General features: G+C 51.5%; 1 protein-coding gene across 1 annotated transcript; it reads right to left on the bottom strand.

The window, feature by feature from the left end:
- Positions 1-12,186: 12,186 nt before the first annotated feature.
- On the bottom strand, positions 12,187-13,233 carry LOC136787538 (olfactory receptor 14C36-like). Its single transcript, XM_066984847.1, has one exon. It carries the CDS (start codon positions 13,125-13,127, stop codon positions 12,213-12,215), a length of 915 nt encoding a protein of 304 aa, XP_066840948.1. The 5' UTR covers positions 13,128-13,233; the 3' UTR covers positions 12,187-12,212.
- Between the last annotated feature and the right edge of the window lie 7,066 nt (positions 13,234-20,299).

Below are 20,299 nucleotides of genomic sequence, written 5' to 3'. Positions count from 1 at the left end.
CGCCCAGCCCAAGGCATTGGAAACCCCCCTCGGGGGGCTTTCCTGAGGAGCCCACAAACCTCAGGCACTGAGAGACAATTGAAGACATCTCTCAACAAGTCCAAGTCAGAGGCAAGTTTCCTGCAATGTCCCCCTGAGGGCCAGCACTGACACAGCCTCCCTTGGAGCTCGTTAGAGCAGAGCATTGGAGGCAGTGAGGACAAGCAGACAAAGGCACTGTGAAGGTGGCACGGGTGTGTGGGAAGCCTGCATGTGTGTCACCAAGCACAAGGGCCAGGCCTTGTCCCCTGGAACCCTGGGATGGAGATCAGTTCCTGTTACACACTGCTCAGGGCTCTTCCTGGGGCAGGAGGAGATGGGGATGTGCATGGAGAATGGTACGAGCCCTGCCTGGTTCATGGGTGGGGGCGAGGAGGCAATGAGGCCCTGGTGCTTTACCGATAAGCTGTCTCCTCCTAGGCCTCAGTGGCAGAGACAACAGCCAGAGCCATGGACACAAAGCCCTGGGTCCTGTTGGGACTTTCAGCCTTGTCATAGCCCTTGCTGCTCTCCACACCAGACTGTCCTAGGGACTCCCACACCCGCACATCTTTCCCTGCTGGCTCTAGGCCCTTTCCCGTGTGGTATCTCACAGGATCTGAGCTGCGTCTGATAACTCATATCTTCTTGGTGGCCATGCTCCTCGTAAGGCAGCTCTGTAGGAAGCTGGCCCAGTTCCTGGGGAGCAGCACCACTGCTCGTATGGCATCCCTCATGGGGGATGTTCACGAGTCTATGGAGCTAGATGGGATCCCCCTCTTGGTACTGAGGGAGCTGGCAGAAGTGCTCACCAAGCCGCTTTCCATCATTTATCAGCAGTCCTGGCTATCAGGGGTGTTCCCAGTCAACTGATAACTAGAAAATATGATGCCCACCTACCAAATGGCTGGAAGGAGGATCTGGGGAACTACAGGCCTGTCAGTCTGACCAGTGACGGGGAAGTTCATGGAGCACATTATCTTGAGTACCATCATGCAACACTTAGAAGACAACCAGGTGATCAGGCGCAGTCAGGAGGGCTTTATCAAAGTCAGGTCCTACTTGAGAAGTCCAAACTCCTTCTATGTCAAAGTGATGCACTCAGTGGATGACATAATTGCTGTGGATGTGGTTTATCTAGACCTCAGTAAGGATTCTGAAACTGTTTCCTACAGCATTCTCCCAGAGGAACTGGCTGCTCGAGGCTTGGACGGGTATCTGCTTCCTTGGATTAAAAGCTGTCTGGGTGGCTGGGCCCAAAGAGTTGTGGTACATGGAGCTAAATGGAGTTGGAGGCCGTTCTCTAGTGGTGACCCCCAGGGCTCAGTTCTGGGGCCAATTCCCTGGCATATTCTCATCAATGATCTGGACAAGGGGATTAAGTGCACCCTCAGTAAGTTTGCAGACAACACGAACTTAGAAGCGAGTGTTGGTCTTCCCGACGGTAGGTGGGCTCTGCAGAGGCTCCTAGATAGGCTGGACTCATGGGCCAAGGCCAAATCTATGAAGTTCAACAAGGCCAAGTGCTAGGTCTTGCTTTTGGAGCACGACAACCCCCTGCAATGCTGGGGAATGGCGGGTGGAATGCTGCCCAGGGGAAAAGGACCTGGGGATATTGGTGGGGTGTTGGTGGACAGTCGGCTGAATACGAGCCAGCAGGGTGCTCAGGTGGCCAAGAAGGCCAACAGCACCCGGGTTTGTACCAGGAATGGTGTGGTCAGCAGGAGTAGGGAAGTGATTGTGCCTCTCTACTCAGCCCTGGTGAGGCCACATGTCAGGTATTGTGTTTAGCTGTGGGGGCCCCAGCATAAGAAGGACACGGATCTATTCGATTGAATCCAGAGGAGGGCCACGAGGATGATCAAGGGGCTGGAGCACCTCTCCTCTGAAGACAGGCTGTGGGATTTGGTGTTGTTCAGCCTAGAGAAAAGAAGGCTCTGGTGAGACCTTATGGCGACCTTCTAATACCTAAAGGGGGCTGTAGGAAAGCTGGGGAGGGACTCTTCATCAACTAGCGTAGTGATAGGACTAGGGGAAATGGTTTTACATTGAAAGAGGGTAGGTTTAGATTAGATATTCGAAAGAAGTTCTTTACTCAGAGGGTGGTGAGGCACTGGAACAGGCTGCCCAGAGATGTTGTGGATCCCCCCTCACTGGAAGTTTTGAAGGCCAGCTTGGATGGGGCTTTCAGCAAGCTGGTCTAGTGGAAGGTGTCTCTGCCCACGGCAGAGGGGTTAGAATTTTAGTTTCTTTAAGGTCCTTTCCTACCCAAACTACTCTGTGATTCGCTGATTCTGTACATCCAAAACACAGCACCACACCAGCTCCTAGGAAGAAAAATTAAGTTTATCTGAGCTAAAACTCAGACTATATCCAACCCTTATTCCATACCATTGTTCCTATGTCATACTCAGGTCTGACACTTTCTAAATAACTATCACCACTTTTCCTCTCTTTTGATATACGCACAGAGATATCTTGCCCTTAGTCTATTTGTGTCCTGGTTTTGGTTAGGATTCAGTTAATTTTCATCCTAGTATCATAGAATCGTAGAATGGCTTGGGTTGGAAGGGACCTTAAAGATCATCTAAGTGAACTCCCCCCAGATTCCACAAACTAGATCAGGTTGGCCAAGGCCTCATCCAGCCTGGCCTTGAACACCTCCAGGGATGGGGCATCCACAACTTCTCTGGGCAACCTGTTCCAGTACCTCACTACCCTTAGAGTGAAGATTTTCCTCCTAATGCCTAGTCTAGATCTCCGCTCTTTTAGTTTAAGACCATTCCCACATCCTCCTGTCATTATCTACCCGAGTGAAGAGTCTTTGTCCAGTTTTTTTTAAAAGACCCCTTTAAGGACTGAAAAGCTGCAAGGAGGTTTCCCTGGAGCCTTCTCTTCTCCAGGCTGAACAAACCTAACTCCTTCAGCCTGTCTTCACAGGCGAGGTGCTCCAGCCCTCTGATCATTTTTGTAGCCCTCCTCTAAATTTTGCTGTGAGACGTTCAAAACTTTCTTGTGCTGGTGGCCCCAAACCTGGACACTGTACACCAGGTGAGGCCTCACAAGGGCAGAGCAGAGGGGGACAATCACCTGCCTCCACCTGCTGCCCACTCCTCTCCTGATGCAGCCCAGGATGCAGTTGGCCTTCTGGGCTAGAAGCGCTCCCTGCTGGCTCATGTTGAGCATTTCATCCAGCAGAACCCCCAAGTCCTTCTCTGCAGGGCTACTCTCAACGAGTTCTTCTCCCAGCCTATCCCCATGTCTGGGATTTCCCCAGCCCAGGTGCAGCACCTTGCACTTGGACTTGTTGACCCTCCTTAGGTTCACATGGACCCAAATTTCAAGCTTATCCAGGACCCTTTGGATGGCATCCCTTCCTCTGTTGCAATAAACTACACCTCTCAGCTTGGTGTCATCTGCACACTTGCTGAGGGTACACTCTACCCCACTGTCCCTGTCACTGATAAAGATATTAAACAGTACCGGTCTCTGGATAGACCCTGAGGGACAGCACTCATCACCAGCCTCCACTTGGACATAGAGCCGTTGACCATCGCTCTCTGGGTGTGACCTTCAAGCCCACTCCTTATCCACTCAATGGTCCACCCATCAAAGGTGTATCTCTCTAATTTGGAGACCAGGATGTCGTGTGGGACCATGTCAAAGGTCTTACAGAAATCCGAGTAGATGACATCGGTCGGTCTTCCCTTGTCGTCCAATGTCGTCACTCCATTGTAGAAAGCCACCAGATTGGTCCGGCACAACCTACCCTTTGGTGAAGCCATGCTGGCTGTCTCTGATCACCTCTTTGTCTTCCATGTGCCTTGACATTGATTCCAGGAGGATCTTTTCCATGGTCTTGCCAGGCACAGAGGTGAGGCTCACCATTCTGTAGTTCCCTGGGTCCTCCTTTCTACCCTTAATCCAAAGGGGAGTGATGTTTCCATTTTTCCAGTCACTAGGGACTTCACCTGACTGCCAGGTCTCTTCAAATAGGGTGGAGAGAGGCTTGGCAACTACATCAGCCAGTTCCCTCAGGACCTGGGGTGCATGTCAGCATGCCCCATAGACTTGTACTTGTTTAGTTTCATCAGGTGGTCTCGAACCTGCTCTTCACTTCCAGCAGGTGGGACTTTGACCCCCAGCCTCCATCTCTGGGTTCAGGGAAATGAAAGACTTGGGAAGCCTGACTGGCAGGGAAGACTGAGGAGAAGACGTTGCTGAGTCCCTCAGCCTTCTCCATGTCTGTCATTACCAGTTCACCCTTCTCATCCATCAGAGGGGGAACACTCTCCTTGGCCTTTCTTTTCTGAGCAAAGCATCTACAGAATCCCTTCCTGTTATTCCGTTCATCCCTTGACAAGCACATTTCCATCTGTGCCTTGGCTTTCATTATTCCATCTATGCACATCCAAAACGGAAGCATGCATGAGGGCCTGGGAAAAGGAACCCTGGATCCATAGAAGCCATTTGGGAAACAAAAGTTTTAGGTAGGAAGTGTGATTCTGTGGAGGTGCAGACCTGATGGGCCCATTGTTCAGGATGATCCTAAAGACCTTTGTGTCCTTTTTGCTCCTGGCAACAACACCACTCCTTCTCAGGAATAAAGTAGACAAAAGAGGTGAGACAGATACTCTGAGGTCAGGAATGTCATCAGAAAGCTGATCCCAATAAGATATGGGGAGGTCAGGAGCAGCCTGGACAAGAGAGATGTAAGATTTTGGGGTGGGAAGAAGAGCTTGGCCAGCAGAAATTAATGATTTCATAGAGGTATGAGAGTTCATGTAATGTTGATGCTGCGGTAACACTGACTTGAAACAGTCATGTATGGCCCTTACCTTACTTGAACCAGGAATTTTAATCCCTAAACATAAATGCTACTACAACACTCTGAACGGAATCCATTTTCTCTCTTGCTAACCCTAATACCTTCCCTTAACACTAGCCTTAAAATGGTCTATTTAACCCTAGACTCCTTGGCAGACCCAAAATACCCTAAACCACAGATCTTGTCCATACCTTAACGACAGACCTGACACCACAAGCAGAACACCAAACACACCTACTGAAACTTTGCTTAATCTCTAACCCAGAAAGTGAAAAACAGGTACCGAGGGGGCTAGAGAGAGAGGTCAGTTCAGCCTCAGGATCTCCTGCCCCAGCAGGAGGAATGTGACTGGGGCAGTGACTGGGAGGTCACTTCTGTCTCTGCAGCTGATAGGGCAGCAGCAGGAACGTGTCACGCAAAGGGACTGTGAGGTGCCTTGTGTCTGGAGGTGGTAGGTCAGCCTTGGCTTCTGCCTGGGATGTGCACTTTGGGGCTGACATCTGCCAGTGGCCCTGCTAGGCCAGCAGAAGGCCCCTGCTTGGCATGCTGACTGTGGGATCCCCTCTGCCTCCATCCCCAGGAGGACCCAGACAGAAAGAAGGCCCGCACAGGGGTTGTCCTGTCCCTTCTGCTTGAGGCCAGGACTGCACAGCAGGAGGCACAAGGCTTGGCTGTGTCTAGCCAAGAAGCTGCAAGGCCAGCAGCAGGCCCAGGCCTTGGGAGATGCTGCTGAGGTGACTTCTGTCTGCTTGGCTGACAGGCCGCAAGGAGCCTGATGGGTTGGGATGCCTCCTTCAGGAGTGGTTTCCACCCTGATGGAGCTTTGTTTTGTTGTGGAGATGAACAGGAGAGAAAAAACTGCCAGAAAGTGCACCTTGGAAGCTTGGCACTGGTCATGAGGAAGAAGAAATGTCCAGGGGAACAACTGGTCTTGCTGCTAGAGCCTGAGGCAAAGAAGGCATTAAGTGCCTCAGCCTTCACCTCATCTCTTGTCACCAGGTTTCCTCCCACAGACAATAAAAGATGATGAAGCTCCTGAATCCTCCATTATTAGAGTGTTTCTATAAAGAGTTTTTATTGTCTTTGACAGTAATAGATGGATTGACATCCACCTGGGCTTTAACCCATCTGTATACTTCCCTGCACAGCTCCATAACTTTTAGGACACAGCTCCAGACAGAATGAAACCATGCATGAGAAGGAAGCACAGAAGAGGTGGAACCTCGCAGCCTTCCATCCCCTGCCCTTCTGTGACTCTGTGCTGCGATTCCATTCAGCTGGTTACTCCTGTATTATCCAAACTTCCCTGCAGCTCCTGATGCTGCTGTCTTGTCAGAGATAGCACAAACACAGAAAGGTGGAACTGTCTGCCTGCAGACATGAACACCTGTCAGAATGGAGCATCAGACTGGGGGAACCTTGAGAAACTGCAGGATTTTGCCTACAGAAACCTCTTGACCTTTACAAGGAGAAGAGCCCAGTCCTGCAGCAGAGGAAGAGGAACCCCACATATCAGGGCAGACTGGGACCCTGCTGAGTGAGCAGTGCCCAGGAGGAGGAGAGCCTGGGCGCCACGAGTGGTCTCACACGAGCTACTCAGCTAAGACACCATATGACAGCACACGGACAAGGGTCTACAGCAAGCAGCGAAAGAGGTGCATGTCTGGGAGACGCTACGATACTCTGGTAATCAGAGGAGCAAGGAAATAGGCAAGGCTGAAAGTCCCAACAAACCGAGATCTTTGTGTCCAAGGCTATGGCTTTTGTCTCTGTCACTGAGGCCTATGAAGAGACAGCGTATTGCTAAAGAACCAGGACCTCCTCATCCCCACTGATTAACCAGGCAGGGCTCATACCATTCCCTGCACTTGGCCATGCACATCCCCATCTCCTCCTGCCCCACGAAGAGCCCTGAGCAGTGTGTGAAGGGAAAGGATCTCCCTTCCCCGGGGCTGGCGGTCAAGGCCTGGCCCTTGTGCTTGATGACACACATCCAGTTCTCCTACACATCAGAGCCACCTTCACACTGCCTTTGTCTCCTTGTCCTCACTGCCTGCAATGCTCTGCTCTAACGAGCTCCAAGGGAGGCTGTGTCAGTGCTGGCCCTCAGGGGGACACTGCAGGAAACTTGCCTCTGACTTGGACTTGTTGAGAGATGTCTTCAATTGTCTCTCAGTGCCTGAGGTTCGTGGGCTCCTCACCAAAGCCCCCCGAGGGGGGTTTCCAATGCCTTGGGCTGGGCGTGTGGTGCTGAGCTGGGCCGGGCTCGTGGGACAGAGAGAGCTCGTGGCAAGAGGGCCGTGGTGCAGAGAGACAGCTGTGCCCAGGAGCAGCTCCTGTGCACAGCGCAGCAGGGCTGGGGGCTCTGACCGCAGCTGGCACGGGGACAGGAGAGAAGGAGAGAGGGCTTGGAGGCAGTTGGCAGTGGGAGGATGCTGAGAGCTGCCTGCAGGAGAAATCTGCACAGCCCTTGACAAGGTACGTCTCTGGCTGCAGGGCCATGCAGCTGCACGTCCTGGAAGGGTCTCCTGCTGGGTCTTGTTTCTGGGAGGGCAGTGGGCAATGCAGTAGGCTTTGGGACTCCTGCTGGATGGCACTGCGAGGTGAGGAAGTCCGGCAGAATCCCCTTGGAGTGTCAGAACCCAGCTGCCCCTCGTCAGCCAAGAGCTGGGTGGCCGAGCCTCCTTCAGACACTGCAGGGGATGCAGACTAATATTGGGACACCCCGGTTTGTGAATATGCTGCTCTCTCTGTGGGGCATCCTCCTGGTCTGCAGGCTGCTCTTCAGCAGGATGTAGCTCTCTTGTGCCATCCTTGTGTTATCCACGTGCCCCAAGGAAGAGACACCTCAGTGCTAAGGCCATGTCTGTGCTGCTGGATGGCTGTCTGTGGGCAGCTGGAGTGAGGTTGCTGTACCCGTGGTTAGGTAGGATGAGCTGAGATCCTGCTGAGACACCTGGAAACAAGGTGAGAATTCTGTCCAGAGGCACTGGGACTGGGGCTTCTCTGCTTTAAGCAGTCTCCACTTATTGGGAAACACAAGAGTGTGATTGTTGTCCTAAGCATAGGAATATTTGCCGTGCTCTACACTGGTTGCTTGAGTTCTTTGCAACAGCACTGCAAATTTCATTGACCTGATAAACGGACCGAGCTTGAGTTTCCCCCATGTTCCTGCCTCCCTCCTGCTGCACAGCAGGAAGGACTCCTCTGGAGCCCACAGCAGCCCCTGCTCCCAGTGCCACTCTCAGCCAGCACCAGCCGCAGCTCAAGCAGGAGAGCTGCAGAAAGGTTCTCCTGCAAAGAGAGAGGCTTGGGATGAGAGTGCTCAAAGAGTTGCAACAGGTTTTCCTGAGATAAGTCTGTTCCAACATTTTTCTGCCTTCTCCTTTTCAACAGACAACTGTGCCTAATGTCAGAAAATGCCCAACAGCAGCTCTGTGAGCGAGTTCCTCCTGCTGCCATTCGCCGACACGCACGAGCTGCAGCTCCTGCACTTCGGGCTCTTCCTGGGCATCTACCTGGCTGCCCTCCTGGGCAACGGCCTCATCCTCACTGCTGTAGCCTGCGACCACCACCTCCACACCCCCATGGACTTCTTCCTCCTCAACCTCGCCCTCCTCGACGTGGGATCCATCTCCACCACTCTGCCCAAAGCCATGGCCAATGCCCTCTGGGACACCAGGGCCATCTCCTATCAAGGGTGTGCTGCACAGGTCTTGCTGTTTGTCTTCTTGGTTGGAGCAGAATTTTATGTTCTCACCATCATGGCCTACGACCGCTACATTGCCATCTGCAAGCCCCTGCACTACGGGAGCCTCGTGGGCAGCAGAGCTTGTGCCCAGATGGCAGCAGCTGCCTGGGGCAGTGGCTTTCTCAATGCCGTCCTGCACACGGCCACTACATTTTCCTTGCCCCTCTGCCAAGACAATGCTGTGGACCAGTTCTTCTGTGAAATCCCCCAGATCCTCAAGCTCTCCTGCTCAGATGCCTACCTCAGGGAACTTGGGGCACTTGTGTGTAGTGTTTCTTTATTTTTTGGTTGTTTCATTTTCATTGTGGTGTCCTATGTGCTGATCTTCAGGGCTGTGCTGAGGATGCCCTCTGAGCAGGGCCAGCACAAAGCCTTTTCCACGTGCCTCCCTCACCTGGCCGTGGTCTCCCTGTTTGTCAGCACTGCCATGTTTGCCTACCTGAAGCCCTCCTCCATCTCTTCCCCATCCCTGGACCCCCTGGTAGCAGTTCTGTACTCGGTGGTGCCTCAAGCACTGAACCCCCTCATCTACAGCATGAGGAACCAGGAGCTGAGGCATGCACTGTTGAAACTGTTGACTAGGTGTGTGTAATGATCAGTGCATTGCCCCTCTCATTTTACATGTAACACACTGTCAATTATTACAGAAACAATAAATCTTCTGTAATTTTTTTTTTGCTTATTTTTTTTAATTAGTGTTACAGGATTTTCTTAGTTATAGTTTGGCCCCTGTTGCCCAATAAAATGTCGTTATTTTTCCCTTTTCTATGTCTGTCTGTATGTGTCTTGTTGAGTATAGCTCAGAGATTCTGTATATGAGGAGCCCGGCTGTCTGCGAATTTAAATAAAAGAAAGGAGCGTGCACTGCCTTCTCTGTCTTCTTTCCTCTGAGAGCTGCTCTGGCTCTGCAGGGGCAGTGCCATGTGCAGGGCTGCAGAGGAAAAGAGTCCCATCCCAGCAGCACGGCCAGGGAGCACCAGCGCTTGGGGCATGCCGAGCTGCTCTCTTGCCACTGCCCCCCTCTGGTGCTGAGCCCTGCTGGTGGGGTCAGGCCCGGCTGCTCCTGTAGCTTGGTGCCAGTGCTGCTGTGGGGCTGTGCTGGGACTGCAGGCAGGGACAGGCAGTGGGCACGGCAGTGGCACAGCCGGCCTCCAGAGAAGCATTTCAGTACTCAGAAAGAATCTCCTCAGGGCACTGCTTGAAGGCTGATGTCTTCTTAAAAAACTGTGGTCAAGAACATTTCCAAGGAATAGACAACAAAGAGGATCTTTGCCTTTCGTGTTTCTCCACTAGATCCATGTGCTGAAATCAGGGTCACAGCACGGTCTTGTAGGGACTGAGGGCTCGGCAAGGACTCATCTGCTGTTGGTTGCACCTGGTAGGCAGGGAAAAACCACAGAGCCGTTAGCTCACTGCCACCACGTGAATCGAAAACAGAAGAAGTACAAGAACTCATCAGTTGAGGTATAGTCAGTCTAATAAGAAAACAAACAAACTAACAAAAGAATAAAAATAAAAAATAAAAATAAAAAATAAAAATAAAAATAAATCCACCTGTAGCCCGTGGAGAGTATCCCATGCAGGAGCAGGTGACCTGGCAGGAGCTGCTGCCTGTGGGGGACCTGTGCTGGAGCAGTTTGCTCCTGATGGATGGACCCCATGGTACGGAGCCATGTGGGAGCAGTTCATGAAGAGCTGCTGCCTGTGGGCAGCCCATGCAGGATCAGTTTGGGAAGGACGGCATCCCATGGGAGGGACCCCATCCATGCTGGAGCAGGGGCAGAGAGTGATTGAGAAGAAGAGGTGGAGACGAAGTGCCATAGACTGACCGCAACCCCCTTCCTCCGTTCCCCTGTGCTGCTCAGGTGGAGGAGGTGGAAGAGGGTGGATGGGGGGAAGGAGTTTTTGGTTTGTTTCCTTTGTTTCTCATTTCTCTAGCTTGTTAGTAATAGGCAATAAATCTTACTATCTTCCGATGCTGAGTCTGTTTTGCCCATCACGACAATTGTTGAGTGATCTCCCCGTCCTTATCTTCGTCCTTATCGTTGAGCCCTTTGTGTCATATTTTCTCCCCCTCCTCAAAGAGGAAGGGGGGTGAGAGAGCAGCCATGGTGGAACTCGGCTGCCCACCCAATTAAAACCACCACAGGTTCCCAGAACCATGGGAAGGATAGATCACATCTATACCACAGTGAAATACACAGCCCAAAGGGGAGTGAAAGGGCATTTGTAACTATCACAACAAAAGATTAACATTCATCAAGAGATAGAGAAGATACAACATGTCCTAGAAAGAGGGAAGAAAGATGGAGAATATCACCAGTAGGATCCTCTCCTTTGATGGTTGGATGGTCACCAACAGCAACTGGAGCTTTGGAATGAATATCACGTTCAGCTGTAGTCTTGTTAGCTCTGACTTTACTGTGTTTATTGCTTATAGTTGTTCAGGTTGCCCAGAACACCTGATGGATGCCCCATCCCTGGAAGTTTTCCAGCACAGGCTGGATGGGACTTTGGGCAACTGGATCTAATGAAAATTGTTCTTGTCCATGGCAGAAGGTTGGACTAGTTGGTCTTTAGAGGTCCCTTGCAACCCAAAAAAATTCTATGATTTCCATGACATGCCACTCAGCCCAGGTTTATGGTTGAGTTGTGTTTCAAAGCCATCTCCATCCACCCACTGCAGTGCTCAGCGCCTGTATCAGGGGATCAGCCATCCGTGCCAAGCCTCTGCCCTCTTAAAACAGGTTTAAACTAAAAGACAGTAGGTTTAGATTAGATATAAGGAGGAAATCTTTTACTATGCTGATGGTGAGGCACTGGAACAGGCTGCCCAGAGAAGTTGTGGATGCCCCATGCCTGGAAGTGTTCCAGACAAGGTTGGATGCCCGTGGAGGAGCCCCCGGTGGAGCAGGTGGATGTGGCCTGGAGGAGGCTGCGGCCCATGGAGAGCCCCCGCAGGAGCAGGTCCCGGGCCGGAGCTGCAGCCCATGGAGAGGAGCCCAAGCAGGAGCAGGGGGTCTGGGGGGAGCTGCCACCGGTGGGGGACCCGTGCTGGAGCAGTTTGCTCCTGGGGGATGGACCCCATGGTACGGAGCCATGTGGGAGCAGTTCCTGAAGAGCTGCTGCCTGTGGGCAGCCCCTACAGGCTCAGTTTGGGAAGGACGGCATCCCGTGGGAGGGACCCCAAATGGAGCAGGGGCAGAGTGTGACCGTGAAGGAGCAGCGGAGTTGAAGTGTGACAGACCTACCGCAACCCCCATCCCCCCATTCCCCTGCAACGCTCGAGTAAAGGAGGTGGAAGAGGGTGGATGGGGAAAGGTGTTTTTATTTTGTTTTCTTTGATTCTCAGTTCTATAGCTTGTTAGTAATAGACAATAAATTTTACTAATTTCCCTATGCTGAATCTGTTTTTCCCATGATGATAGTTGTAGACTAATCTCCTAGTTCTTATCTCAACACTTGAGCCCCTTTGATCATATTTTCTTCCCGTTTACCTTGGAGGAGGGGGAGTGGAGAGTGAGATAGCAGTTGTGGTGGAGCTCAGCTGCTCACCTGAGTAAAATAACCACATCAAGCAGAAGAAGAAGGGCAATTTCTTGATTTTGAAACACATCAAGGCATCAGTTTCCACAAGACATCCTTGAGCTCCTGGTTCCTCATGCTGTAGATGAGGGGGTTCACTGCTGGAGGCACCACTGAGTAGAGAAATGACAACACCAGGTCCAGGGATGAGGAAGATATGGAGGGGGGTTTCAAGTGGGCAAACATGATGGTGCTGACAAAGAGGGAGACCACGGCCAGGTGAGGGAGGCACGTGGAAAAGGCTTTGTGCCGGCCCTGCTCAGAGGGGATCCTCAGCACAGCCCTGGAGATCTGCACATAGGACAGCACAATGAAGACAAAACATCCAGTGGTTAAACAGGCAGTAAACATGAGAAGCCGACCTTCCCTGAGGTGGACAGCTGAGCAGGAGAGCTTGAGAATCTGGGGGACTTCACAGAAGAACTGGTCCACAGCATTGCCTTGGCAGAGGGGCAGGGAAAATGTAGTGGCCGTGTGCAGGACAGCATTGAGAAAGCCACTGCCCCAGGCAGCTGCTGCCATCTGGGCACAAGCTCTGCTGCCCACGAGGCTCCCGTAGTGCAGGGGCTTGCAGATGGCAACGTAGCGGTCGTAGGACATGACAGTGAGAAGGGAATACTCTGCTCCAATGAAGAAGAGTAAAAAGAGGACTTGGGCAGCACATCCCTGATAGGAGATGGCCCTGGTGTCCCAGAGGGCATTGGCCATGGCTTTGGGCAGAGTGGTGGAGATGGATCCCAGGTCAAGGAGGGCGAGGTTGAGGAGGAAGAAGTACATGGGGGTGTGGAGGCGGTGGTCGCAGGCGACGGCAGTGAGGATGAGGCCGTTGCCCAGGAGGGCAGCCAGGTAGATGCCCAGGAAGAGCCCGAAGTGCAGGAGCTGCAGCTCCCGCGTGTCTGCAAGTGTCAGCAGGAGGAACTCGGTGATGGAGCTGCTGTTGGACATCTGCTAATTCTGGTCATGAGTTCCTGTACAAGGATCAGAAAGGCAGTGATAATGTACCACAGGCATATCAGAGGAAAACTCTTTCCATTTTCTCACCTAAAATCACCAAAAATTGCCCATTTCCAGGCAAATATTTTGAAGGTCTCCTTCACTGATTCTGCCTGAGTGTCTCTGGGAGCAGGGGACTCATCTGTGGGCAATGGAAGAATCAGGCCTGCACTACAGCCAGAGGTAGTAGCATGGTAGGAACATGGCAATAACATGGTAGGAACATGGGGTAGTCTCAGATTCCTTTTACTGCTGATATCAAAGAGATTTCCCCAGTTTTGTTCCTAGTTCACCCAACTGCAGAGCAGAGGTGTGGAGATTTATTTACTTATTTAATTATTTATATTATTTATATTATTTAATTGTTTGTTTTGTATTTTTGGTTCTAGCTGCCCCACCACACCTGAGGAGTGATTCTAAGGCATAAATCCTGGGCGTTCTGCTGCACTCCAAGTAAAACCTTGTGGATCCTCAGAGGCAAAGAAACTGTCCCTTTAGTGCAGAGCATCCCACAGAGACGACAGCCAGTCTGTCCATCAGTGCTGGTCTGAGCTGCGCTGGCATCTCTTTGAGTTGCAGGATAATTACCGTCAGTGGTTGTCCTGAGAAGAACCTGGGTACTTCTGAGTGCAGAAGAAGCCAGGCTCCAAGTGCCCATCTCCAGACCCCTCACCCTGTCCCCATACTCCCCTTCCCCCAAGCACCCCGAGGGCTCACTCCATGGGCAGGTGAAACCCCCATCCCCAGGCAGCCTGGGAACAAGAGCAGCAGCAGCACGGCCAGGTGGAGAAACCAGCAGGAATGGCAGCGTGCTGCTGGCAGGGGAGGCAAGGCCAGGGAGGGACAGACGGACACTCAGCACACCCTCCTGTGCTGCAGCTCTGCCTGCAGAGGAGGCAGCTCCTGCTGGGGACAGCGGGGGCTTGAGGGCAGAGGCTGTGCTGGTGGCAGAGGAGAGCAGGGGGTGTCCCAGGGAAGGCGCCTGCCCTGCAGGGGATGGCAGGGAGGTGCCTGAGCTCTCCCTCGCACAGCATTTCTGGCAGCAGCTCCCTCTTGCCGCCTGCCCATGTCCCTGCCTGGAGCCAGATCAGTGTCAGATCAGTTAAATCCTGAGGGGAGCACAAACATGATGTTGGTGCAGTCTTTAAGCTGAGGTGACTGAAGGGACTTTATGAAGTTCATCGCTTCCATACTGAAATCTCAGTGCAATGCTCTAGGAGTTTCAGTCTCCTGTACAATCCTTACAACAAACTACCACGAAACCTGCCTTCCGTCCACTGCAGTAACCTGAAAGCACAGACTACAGAAAAAACAGTACCCTTAATGTAACTCCTGTGTTAGCCTTCCTCCTTAAAATCCAGTCATAAATGCCATTCTCTAAAGCATTTTCTACTCATTTCTGGAGAAACAGAGAGACAACTATCCCGACAGATGCTATCAGGCATCGGATGTGCCAGCTGTAGAAGACCCCTCTGGCAACCCCACCTGCATGGCCCTGCTGCCAGAGCCTCACGGTGCCAAGAGCCTGCAGATCTGTCCTGCCACACGCTGCCCTCTGTTGCTGCGCTCCTCACTGCCTCCAAGCCCTCTCTCCTTCTCTCCTGTCCCCGTGCCAGCTGCGGTCAGAGCCCCCAGCCCTGCTGCGCTGGGCACAGGAGCTGCTCCTGGGCACAGCTGTCTCTCTGCAGCGCTGCCCGCTTGCCACGAGCTCCCCTTGGGCCCAGGAGCCCGGCCCAGCTCAGCAGCACAGCACCCGACCATGGCATCGCTTGCTCTGTGCCATTGGGCTCCCTCGAGGTGTCCCCAAGGCCTCAGGGCTGACAGCTCCCGAAGGCAGCAGGGTCTCTGCTGGGCTGTGGTGTCTGAAGCAGGCTGACATCATCGCCGACTGCTCCTCTTTGTAGAAGTCAGAGACTGATTTTTACAAGTGTGATTTGTGCTGTTGGACTGTGGTTGTGAAACACATTGTGCTTTAACCCGTCAGGCACCTCAGTACCACACAGATGTTAGCTGACACCCACCCCCAGAAGATAGTGGGTTGAAATAAAGATAGTTTAAATGGACAGAAATTGAAGAGATAATAATAACAGTAACAATACTACTAATAAATAATAATATTTTTTATTTTTATTTTTATTATTTTTATAAAGCAAGTGATGCACAATGCAATTGGTCATCACCCACTGACCGATGCCCAACCTCTCCCCAAGCAGGGGTCCCCCTGAACCTGACCAGCCTGCATTAGGATCTCATGTGCAGGTCCCTTGACTTTACTTTGTTTTAGGGCAATACAAGCTTTCAGAAGGATTAGGACTATTTTCTTCCCTTTCTCAAATACTTCTTGAGCTGTGTTGCCCCATGTGATGACGACATCAATGTACTGGAGGTGTTCAGGAGCTTCCCTGTGTTCCAGGGCAGTCTGGATCAGCCCATGGCAAATGGTAGGGCTGTGTTTCTAGCCCTGGTGCAGTCGATTCCAGGTGGACAGGACGCCCCTCCAACTGAAAGCAAAGTGTGGCCTTCACACTGCTGCCAAAGGGATGGAGAAAAATGCATTAGCAGTATTAATTGTGGCATAGCGCTTGGCTGCCTTTGACTGCAGTTTGTACTGAATGAAGTTCTAGCATGCCCAGCTGTTGTGGTTTAACCCGGCTGGCAGCTAAACACCACACAGCCGTTCGCTCACCCTCCCCCCTCCCTCTCTGGGATGGGGGAGAGAAACGGGAAAGTGAAGCCGGTGAGTTGAGATAAAGACAGTTTATTAAGACAGGAATATAATAATAACAATAATAATAATAATAGTGATAATGATAATAGTATTAATAATAATAATGTGTAAGAAAACAAGTGATGCACAATGCAATCGCTCACCACCCGCTGACCGATGCCCAGCCTATCCCTGAGCAGCCGGCCCCCCACCCCAGCCAGCCACCCCTATATATTGTTTAGCATGACGTCAGATGGTATGGAATACCCCTTTGGCCAGTTTGGGTCAGCTGTCCTGGGTCTGTCCCCTCCCAGCTCCTGCTGCACCCCCAGCCTGCCCGCTGGCAGGACAGAGCGAGAAGCCGAAAAGTCCTTGGCTTGGTTTAAAAACACTTCTCTGTAACAATTAAAACATCAGCATGTTATCAGCGCTCTTCTCATCCTAATCCAAAACATAGCACCCTACCAGCTACTAGGAGGAAAATTAACTCTGTCCTAACTGGAACCAGGACAGATATCCACCCCTTATTCCATACCATTTATGTCATGCTCAGGTTACACTCTTTCCAATACATTCTAATTAATCACCATTTTCATCTATGATATATAGCAACCATGGTAGTGATGACATACAGTATTATATAATAATTAACATGCAAACTGACTCGATTCAACTTCTCCCTCAGCATCTTCTGCAACTCGTCGTGTAGGACTCCATACAGCAGCTTTCCATCTCCGATGCTTTCCCACAATATGACAGGACCCATCAGTGAACAAGGCATATTTCTTCTCATTTTCCGGTAGCTTGTTGTACAGTGGGGCTTCTTCAGCACGGACCACCTCCTCCTCTGATGATATCCCAAAGCATTTGCCTTCTGGCCAGTCCATAATCACTTCCAAGATTCCTGGGTGACTGGGGTTTCCTATTCGAGCCCGCTGAGTAATCAGTGCAACCCACTTGATCCATGTGGCATCAGTTGCATGATGTGTAGAGGGGACCCTTCCTTTGAACATCCAGCCTAGTACCGGCAGTCGGGGTGCCAGCAGGAGCTGCGCTTCAGTACCGACCACTTCCGAAGCAGATCGAACTCCTTCATATGCTGCCAATATCTCCTTTTCAGTTGGAGTATAGCGGGCCTCAGATCTTCTGTATCCCCGACTCCAAAACCCCAGGGGTCGACCTCGAGTTTCCCCAGGTTCTTTCTGCCAGAGGCTCCAGGTGGGACCATTCTCCCCGGCTGCTGTGTAGAGCACATTCTTTACATCTGGTCCTGTTCGGACTGGCCCGAGGGCTACTGCATGAACTATTTCCTGCTTAATTTGTTCAAAGGCTTGTCGTTGCTCAGGGCCCCATTCAAAAGAATTCTTCTTACGGGTTACTTGGTAGAGCGGGTTTACAATCAGACTGTAATTTGGAATATGCATTCTCCAAAACCCCACGACACCTAGGAAAGTTTGTGTTTCTTTTTTGCTAGTTGGTGGAGACATAGCTGTTATTTGGTTGATCACATCCATTGGGATTTGACGACGTCCATCTTGCCATTTTATTCCTAAAAACTGGATCTCTCGTGCAGGTCCTTTAACTTTATTCGGTTTTATGGCAAAACCAGCCTTCAGAAGGATTTGGACTATTGTCTTCCCTTTCTCGAAAACTTCCTCTGCAGTGTCACCCCACACAATGATGTCATCGATGTACTGCAGGTGTTCAGGAGCTTCCCCCTGCTCCAGCGCAGACTGGATCAGTCCATGGCAAATGGTAGGGCTGTGTTTCCACCCCTGGGGCAGCCGATTCCAAGTATATTGGACTCCCCTCCAAGTGAAAGCAAACTGTGGCCTGCACTGTGCTGCTAGAGGGATGGAGAAAAATGCATTAGCGATATCAATTGTGGCATACCACTTGGCTGCGTTTGATTCCAGTTCATACTGGAGTTCTAGCATGTCCGGCACTGCAGCACTCAGTGGTGGTGTGACTTCGTTCAGGCCACGATAGTCCACTGTTAGTCTCCACTCACCATTAGACTTTCGCACTGGCCATATGGGACTATTAAAAGGTGAATGAGTCTTGCTGATCACTCCTTGGCTCTCCAGTTGACAAACTAGCTTATGGATGGGACTCAGGGAGTCTCGGTTGGTGTGATATTGCCGCCGGTGCACAGTTGTGGTAGCGATCGGCACTTGCTGTTCTTCAACCCTCAGCAACCCCACAACAGAAGGGTCCTCTGAGAGACCGGGAGAGGTAGACAACTGTTTAACGTCCTCTGCCTCTAAGGCAGCTATGCCAAAAGCCCAGCGGAACCCTTTTGGGTCCTTGAAATATCCTCTTCTAAGATAGTCTATGCCAAGGATGCACGGAGCATCTGGGCCAGTCACAATACGGTGCTTTTGCCACTCATTACCGGTTAGACTCACCTCAGCCTCCAATACAGTTAACTGCTGGGATCCCCCCGTCACACCATAAATACAGATGGGCTCTGGCCCTTTATAGCTTGATGGCATTAGAGTACATTGTGCACCGGTGTCTACTAAAGCCTTATACTTCTGTGCGTCTGACGTGCCAGGCCATCGAATCCACACAGTCCAATAAACTCGATTGTCCCTTTCCTCCCCCTGGCTGGAGGCAGGGCCCCTCTAGTCCTGGTCAGAATCTTCGTTTCTGTGTTTAAAGGACTGCCTGTTGGAAGTTGGAGCAGCAAACTTTTCAGAGAACTCCTTTTTCCCAATTGTTTTCCTTTGCAATTCACGTACCCGTGCCTCTAGGGTCGCAGTAGATTTTCCATCCCATTTTCTCATGTCCTCTCCATGGTCACGTAGGTAAAACCACAGGGTGGCGCGGTGTGTGTGCCCACCATATTGTCTTCCTTGCATAGATGAACGTTTACCCCTAATAGCTGAGACACTGGTTTGTACAGGTGGGGAGGAAAATAAACTCTCTTTAAGTTGGTGGACCTCTTCAAATAGTTTCCCCAAAGTATTCTCTTTCAGCTGGTGGACACTGGTTCGCTCAGGTGGAGGGGAAGATAAATTCTCTTTAAGTTGGTGGACCTCTTCAGAGAGTTTCTCCAAAGTATTCTCTTTTAGCTGGTGGAACTCTTTAGAGAGTTTCTCCACAGCCGAGACACAGGCCTGTAGGGAAGAGGAGAGATTTCCTTCGTACTGCCGGAGTATTTTAGCCACTTCATTCACTGTGGGTTCCTGATCCTCTTTCCAGGTTAGTATTGCCAATGAGCTGGCATATGATGATGGTGCACTCCGTACAAACTTCCGCCACATGGGTCGTGTACACTGGACTTCATCTGGATCTGTGGATATTTGTGCGTCGTCTAGGTCCTTATAAATTACTTCCCGTACGGCAAATTCCCTCAGGTGCTGAATTCCCTTCTCCATGGTGGTCCATTTGCCTGGTAGACATACAAGTTCTTCCTTGAAGGGATACCTTTCCTGCACAGCTGACAGGAGACGCCTCCAGAGGCTGCGAGATCGTGCTCCATCTCCAATTGCTTTGTCAATACATGCGTCCCTAGCAAGGGATCCCAGCCGCCTGGCTTCCTTGCCCTCTAATTCCACACAATTGGCTCCGGTGTCCCAGCACCGGAGCAGCCAGGTGACAAGCTGCTCACCTATACAGCGACCAAAATCTTTTCGCACATCTCGTAGCTCACGCTGGTATAGAGTCCGGGTAGTTACTGTTGACTTTTCAACATCCCCATCCTCATCTTCAGTCTCCTGCACCTTTGATGGCCCAGCCTCGTCTTCACTACGCCCAGACTTAGCAGAAGACTGTCTGCGTTCTAAACGACCTGAGTCTCTATACCATTTTTTCACCTTGTCTACAGGGGCAACTTGCACTGCTACAGCTCGTTTCTCTGACCCAGACACAGGGTCTGCCACAGGGGTTGGAATACCCTCTGCGGGGTCAACTTGCACTGCTACAGCTCATTTCTCTGACCCAGACACAGGAGTGGGAGCAGCTGCAGGAGCTGGAGCTGCTGCAGGGGCTGGAGTGGCTGCGGGAGCTGGAGCTCGAGCGGCTGCAGGAGCTGGAACTGGAGCGGCTGCAGGAGCTGTCGATAGGTTGATAGTAGCATCAATTGCAGCTCAATAGGCACAAGCCAGACCCCAGCACGCTACAGTGATTTGTGTCACTTTGGAACTGCCAGAGTCATGACACCTTTTTTTCAAGCATTCTGCCAGCTTTTTAGGATTTTGCAGTTGTTCAGGGGTGAACGTCCAAAACACTGGAGGTGACCACTGCTCTAGAAACCTGCCCATATCCTCCCACACTCCCTGCCACTCGCAACTATCCCGCCTCAAGACAGATCTCCGGATGAGATTCCTAAGTAGTTGTTTAACCCTCAACAAAACCTGAAGCGCATTCAGGAGACATAACAACAAGAGCAGGCTGGTCTGAGTATCCCAAG

The sequence above is a fragment of the Anser cygnoides genome, chromosome 30, assembly GCF_040182565.1.
Source record: "Anser cygnoides isolate HZ-2024a breed goose chromosome 30, Taihu_goose_T2T_genome, whole genome shotgun sequence".
NCBI classification, from domain to species: Eukaryota; Metazoa; Chordata; class Aves; order Anseriformes; family Anatidae; genus Anser; species Anser cygnoides.
The sequence above is the reverse complement of the archived record's forward strand: the minus strand, read 5'-3'. Positions and strand labels throughout refer to the sequence as shown.

What these genes read in the sequence shown, in the direction of transcription:
- LOC136787538 (XM_066984847.1), bottom strand. Translation starts at nt 13,127, where the DNA reads ATGTCCAACAGCAGCTCCATCACCGAGTTCCTCCTGCTGACACTTGCA.